This window comes from Eleginops maclovinus, chromosome 6, assembly GCF_036324505.1.
Source record: "Eleginops maclovinus isolate JMC-PN-2008 ecotype Puerto Natales chromosome 6, JC_Emac_rtc_rv5, whole genome shotgun sequence".
Lineage (NCBI taxonomy): Eukaryota > Metazoa > Chordata > Actinopteri > Perciformes > Eleginopidae > Eleginops > Eleginops maclovinus.
Genome location: NC_086354.1, coordinates 5,923,353 through 5,929,685, shown reverse-complemented (window position 1 = coordinate 5,929,685; position 6,333 = coordinate 5,923,353). Strand labels below are relative to the sequence as shown.

Sequence of the window (6,333 nt, the reverse complement as noted above, 5' to 3'; positions counted from 1 at the left end):
AGTTTGAAAAATGAAAAACCACAAAGGATCCTAAAATCCCTAATACAAAAAAGAGTCATAATCTACCTTGTTTGCAGTTTCACAATCTCTTATAATGCCGGTCTAATAGCAAAAGTTTTTTAGGTTGTAGGGGGAATTTTTCAATCCAGAATTGAGTGCATTTTTACAAAAAGTTTTAAGGTTAAGTACACTTAAAAACCTTTTCCTTGCAAGTTGTGGCAAGTGTGACTTTTTATGCATTACTCAGTTGTAGCTCTCAGTTGGAAATGAAAGCACATTTTCAAAACTCTGTTCTGTCCTGACAGTCTGCTGACCAGGCACCTGCGTCAACATTAACATCTGGTGAGCGGTGCATCTTGATATTTTGATTCATATCATTGCATTAGCATAACGTTAGCGTTTGTCTAGAAATACTGCCCGAGACTTTGATGTTCTGTAACATTTCCAATAAAGCCACATGTAACATTCCCTTCTAACCAAGCTAGTGAATATGAGCGTAACATAGCCGGTATGCAATGTTTGATAGTAGCCTATATTTAGGCTAAAGCCCAAAGTTAGCCTACATTTTTGTGTTCTTAAATGGAACTTTGAGTTTGGCTTTGGATGGTTGCATTAATGTCAGCAGGTAGTCTTTTTGATTTAATAACTGTTTTTTCTGCTCTGTTTCGTCCACAAAGCCGGCGCTTCCCCATTGTGTCAGACCAAAACGATCTTTAAGACCCCGATCGATGGCACCAAACGTCCATCTAATTCTAACTATTGTTTTCATTATTGATTAATGGTCAACTAAAATACTATGCTTTATATTTTTTATTTATCGTCTTAAACTAACTTGGATTGTATTGTTTGAAATTGCACAATAAATGTTCTTCTTTTTGTGCAGTTAAGTCTTCAATCATCATTGTTTTTTGTTCTACAACAGCTAAATAACATAATTGTATCGTAAAAAAATCCCACTGGTAATACAGTTCCACTGGAAAATAAATAACAGTTACATTTCTGCAACGGTACAATATTTTGTTTTAGATGGCACAAAAAAATGTATTCTCAAAACTGATGTTCTTAGTTTGAAATACAGTAACTGGATAAATCATTTAGTGAATTACCTACTTCATTTCATAACAAACATTTTACAATTCAAGGTTGACGAGTGAACGAATGAAAGAATGAATGAATACGCATTGGTATTGTGAAGAATCTATTCATACAGTTAATGATTTCAGACAATACTGTACATAGAAATGCATTGAACTATGTTTTGCTATTTTACATGAATGCACTCAGGTTCCTGCCTACCACACAGATTGGATTCTTATTGTGTTAAATCTGTAACTTTCTACACATACACCTAATAAAGAAGTGCCAAGTTGCTCACCTCTCTTTTGTTAATTCATTGCCAAAATGTGATCATACACCCACCTAACTTCATTATGAATAAATTGCTTGATCACTCAATTCCTAACAACAATACAAGTGATTCGCAGGTGGTATTATAATACAACTAATAAGCAGGGTACAACAATAGCTTCCATTTGCTTGGAAAAGGATATTCACATAATACATTTATTTTCAAAGACTTACAATGTTCAGCTATAATTGGGACTTTATCTCTGCATAAAAGGAAAATAAATGGAGATTAATTGAATTGTTACATTTTGATTTATGAGATCGTCTTAGCAAAAGCTTACACAACAAAGGGCAACGTATATGAAAAGGTGAACAAAGAAGACGTCCAACGTACTGTAGACTCAGTGCAGTCAAACTTTTGCCTGTCCCAGTCCAGTAAAGTTTACGTTAAACATTTCACTGTGCTTATAGTCTATTCTTTCTTGCTTCACTGAATCGGCAGAGAGGCAGTAACATCCTTCAAAAATCTGAATTTAGTTCAGTCTTGTTATAACTGTCATCATATCATACTATAAAAATGTGCTGATTCCAATTGTCCAATTGTTATTGCAGCTTTGGAAGTTTTGAGGCAACTGGGGATCATTCAATTTCGACATTTATTCCTTTTCGGCTCAGTACTCCTCAATAAGGTCAGAAGATAATCCCAAAAAGACTTTGTGTTTTTCCTTGTGCCACATTGCTTCCCTAGATTAATTTAAAGGTCAAGAGCCAGGAAGGTTTCTAATCAGGGCTATACTGTTGACTTTCAATCAAATTCTTTCTTCTCCTTTATCTTAGTTGTAAAGCAGCTTTCTTTGATGAAGTCTCCCTTTATCAAATTACGCTATAGTGAACTGAAGATCATCGTCGCTGTCTTCTATCCCTTCCTCCTCCTCCTCTTCCTCTTTTCTCTCCCTCTCTGCCCTGTCTTTCTCACTGGCCTGGATATAGTTATCCTCAATGAAGCCATCATCATCGTCATCTAAACCTCTGTGATTCCCCCCAGACCCCTCTCTTATTGTACCCATCACGCTGTTAGGGAAGTGCAGCTCGTCCTGACCGTACTGGCTAACCCCGTCAGCTTCTTCGAGCAGAGAGTGTCTGTAGCTGGCCAAGAAGCGATGAAAGAGACGAAACTTGACGGTCATCACGATGAGGAGCGAAATAGTGAGGGCTGTGCCGAGGCCCGCGGCCATATAGGACCAATCCAATGACTTTGGGCCCTCATCTGGGTCAGTTTTACCTGGGAACACAGCAGAAAACAAACTTTATTGCATCTACGTAAAGTTGTTCAGCACTTTAAATTGTTTCCTGTAACTGGAATGTTTTAGAGTTCAAAGTTCCTCAAACACACCTGGTTGTAAATAGTTACATGATGGTAAAATTTCAGTAAAACTTACTTTTTATTTTAGTGCTGTTACTGAAAGTGTTATCTTCTTCCATCAGAATATGTCTCTGACCGCCTTTGTGTCCCCCGACATCAGATATAGTAGCCAGATGTACTTCTCTGATGAAAGCTCCACTGACACAGAACAGCACAAAAAGGCTGCAGCTCCACAAGCCCATCTCTGCTTTCTGATGGAAAACGTGAAGAAATACCGTGATTACTGAAGATCATGAGAGGGTTTTGGGAGAGGCTTAAACAAATTTAATTAACTTTGGGGTTCAGAATTCCCTTTTGTTTAACCCTGTCTCCTAAAACTCACGTCCATACATCGAAACGTTATCCTCAAATACAATCCTCACAGATAACAGTCGCAGTTAGTTAGCTTTGTTAGAAAAATGTAGATAAAACTACAGTAGTTGGTAGGTTCAGCAAAAAATCATAGTTTAGGTTAAATAAGTATGTTTGTTACGTCACTAAAGTCACATGCGTAAGTAGACTTTAGACGAAAGTTGCGAACGTTACAAACTCCTCCTCAATTTGTGACACACTACTGCAAAAACAACCCGTGTTGGAGCTTCCCCTCGAAACCTGATGAGAATGCAGTTCTGTTCCATGGTAACATTTTCTGAGACCAACCTATTTTGTGTTACTATCCTTAGATCAACAAGGAAAAACATAGCTGGAAATCTCAAAGTCATACATTTGTACCAAGATGCCATAACATTGGATTCTCACTTAGTAAGTAATATTGCATTAAGAATGGATGTTTTGTATTCAGTATAAATGAAAGTATCAAAAACAGCAAACAAATAACTTTAAATGTATATAAATATGGGTTTGTCAGTACATTTAAAAAAAAAACATCCATTCATTTAAGGCTGATGGAACATCCCAACACTTCATGTTTCATTCGTCATGGCCAATAATCTTCTAATTGTTTTACCAGTAACATAAAGCTTTTCAACCACATTGGAGTGTTGGAGGGTACCTGTTTCTTAAACCCTCAGATTTGATTTGACAAATTGAATCTCTATTACGTTTCTAGAAACACAATCAAATTCCTCTTTATTGTTTTTGTCTTTTTAACCTATTTTGATCTTTAAGATTTGATTACATACTGATACAATGTCAGTGTCATAATCACCATTTAACGATGAATTAAAGCCCTGAAATATATGAAACCAACCAGGTGCTTTTAAACTGCCAATACTCACAGCTCTTGTGGTTCTGGGAAGGACTTTCTAACAAACATTTTAACCTGAAATACCTAAAATATTGACATGAAATAGTCCCTGCTTTCTCACAGAGAAACTGTCACATGATGTTTGGGAGTTTACTTGCTTGGACTAGAGGAATGTTCATGATTATACAGATTCTTTAACTGTTTACTAATTAACTTTGAACACAGCATATTCCAGAGGAGGAAATACTGTGTTATTACTGTATTTCTGCTGAAGTTATATCATTTGGCACAAAGTGGCTTTATATCAATTGACCACTGGTCATATGACAACAACAGACCCAAATTATGTCAAACCTTTGTCACAGAGGCACACGTACAGTAATAACCCTTCATGTTAAACAATCTAAAACAACATAAAGAAGTCTAAAAGGACTTACCTGTAGAAAATATGACAACCAACAGAGTAATTCTCCCAGACCTGATTTTAAACTGCTGTTTTCGTCTTCCTCTTCAGCTCCTTAATACAACAATTGGAGACTTCCTGGGCAAAGGCTGCCGAACATACCATAATACCACCCTCCCTGCAACATGCCCTTAAGACGGAAGTGTTAATGAGTAACTTTGTTAGGTTTGTCATCTGTTTCAACCTCCAATTCCTTTTCACTATTCCTGTCAGTAGTGAATGTAAATGCGTTTTTATTTTCATTTAAAATCTTAATAGTGAGAATAACCGTTTAAATGTACTATTTCTAAATAGAGGAAATTATTATACATAATAATGTGTTTTCTTTTGTTGTTTTTCTTTCTCGAACCACCTCCAGCTAAATCACCAGGTTTGGAATATATGCTGCTAGACAAGGGACGCTTTAAAAGAACATAAATTACTCCAAAAGAGCTTGATCTGATGTATTTTTAAAGCACACTTCATGTCATCATCTCTCTCCCTGGGAAGCAGCAAAGTATCTTCAGGAGAGCATTACTTTGAACCTTAGAGTGTGGATGAGTCTCTTGGCACCTCATTATACACCTTGCATCGCTCTTCACCATGAATAGAGCAATGCATGTCAAAGGGTCCCCAGAGACATTAATCAAACAGTGTAATGGCAGTGTTAGCATTCAGAAAAAACAAGCTTTCATTCTTTTCTATATTTTTTCCTCCTTCACAGTATAGGTAAAAATTCCGTAGTGCAGATCAATTGATTCCTGCTTTGATTTTTAATGGTTTTGTCTGACCTGCTTCCTGATATCGGCTAAAAGCCTTTAAACCGGGCTTCTCTTGTCTGTCCCCAGAGCTGGAAAGACGTCAGCATTCTGCAAGGTCACTGCCTCCGGATTAAAGAATAAAGATAGACCTTTCTGTATAAAAACAATATTTCGTCCCAAGTCGGTGGTGGGTAGTGTATTAACTCCACTCTTAGGTATTGGATTAGCTCTCTCAACCCTAACCATAGCAAATCAATTTGCAGTAGCCCTTTCACTTTATAATTACATCTATTCCAGGCATTTAAATGAAATATCAAGATTAATTTGATTTAATTAGTTTGATTGTAATAAATATTTTTATTTTGGAGCCTTTTCCTTTCATTGAGATGTGTAGATAAATAAAACTGAAGAAATAATGAAATAATTACAGATGACATACTTTAATGCCAGTGTTCAGGTACATACTTGTATTTTGAGTTTCTACAGCAATATGTTTCCATGCTCTAATGTTTGAAGAACTCAAACTGTCTTACTGAGCATACCTGTATTAATGGTCTGTCTGAAGCTTTTAGCACCTCTTTCTTTAAGTCCCACTCCCGACGGAGTATTAGGGCCACATATGAAGAAAAAAAATATTTTTGCCGTGACGAGATTAAAGTCGACACGGCGACTTTAAAGTCAACATGTCGACATTAAACTCGAAATGTCGAGAATAAAGTTGAAATGTCATGTCGAGAATAAAGTTGAAATATTATGTCGACTTTAATCTCGACGTGTCGAGATAAAACTCGAAATGTCGAGAATATAGTTGAAATTAGTTGGGAGACATAGCAACCGCTCCCACAGGTCCTGCACTGAATCCGAAATGGCTTGTGTAGATCATTTGGTCAAATTATACTTCCGAATTGGATTTAACAATAAAGAGATCCTCGCTGTTTTAGCGCAGAACCACAGTGTGGTGATTAGTGTAAGAACGCTGAAAAGGTTGTGCAGAAAACTTCGTCTGTTCAGGAGGAGGAATCATACAAACCTGGAAGAAGTGGCCGCGTTCTTGCAAACTGAGCTGGCTGGAACTGGGCAGACGCAAGGATACAGATGGTTGCACCTCCGTGCAATACATAAAGGTTATGTTGTGCCGCAAAATACAGTAAGACAATTGATTAAATTGCTGGAT

At 36.9% G+C, this 6,333-nt stretch overlaps 1 protein-coding gene across 1 annotated transcript; it reads right to left on the bottom strand.

Moving 5' to 3' along the window:
• Positions 1–1,181: 1,181 nt before the first annotated feature.
• LOC134865468 (leucine-rich repeat-containing protein 19-like) lies at positions 1,182–4,531 on the bottom strand. The gene is made up of 3 exons (XM_063884994.1): positions 4,394–4,531; positions 2,787–2,961; positions 1,182–2,629 (listed from the first exon to the last, which is right to left on the bottom strand). The coding sequence occupies exons 2-3, from the start codon at positions 2,950–2,952 to the stop codon at positions 2,226–2,228; spliced, it is 570 nt and encodes a 189-aa protein (XP_063741064.1). The 5' UTR covers positions 2,953–2,961; positions 4,394–4,531; the 3' UTR covers positions 1,182–2,225.
• Between the last annotated feature and the right edge of the window lie 1,802 nt (positions 4,532–6,333).

Excerpts from the sequence above, each read along its gene's own strand:
- LOC134865468 (XM_063884994.1), bottom strand. The coding sequence starts at position 2,952 with ATGGGCTTGTGGAGCTGCAGCCTTTTTGTGCTGTTCTGTGTCAGTGGA. Across the intron at positions 2,630-2,786 it reads TAACAGCACTAAAATAAAAA|GTAAAACTGACCCAGATGAG; the intron begins GTAAGTTTTACT and ends CTGTGTTCCCAG.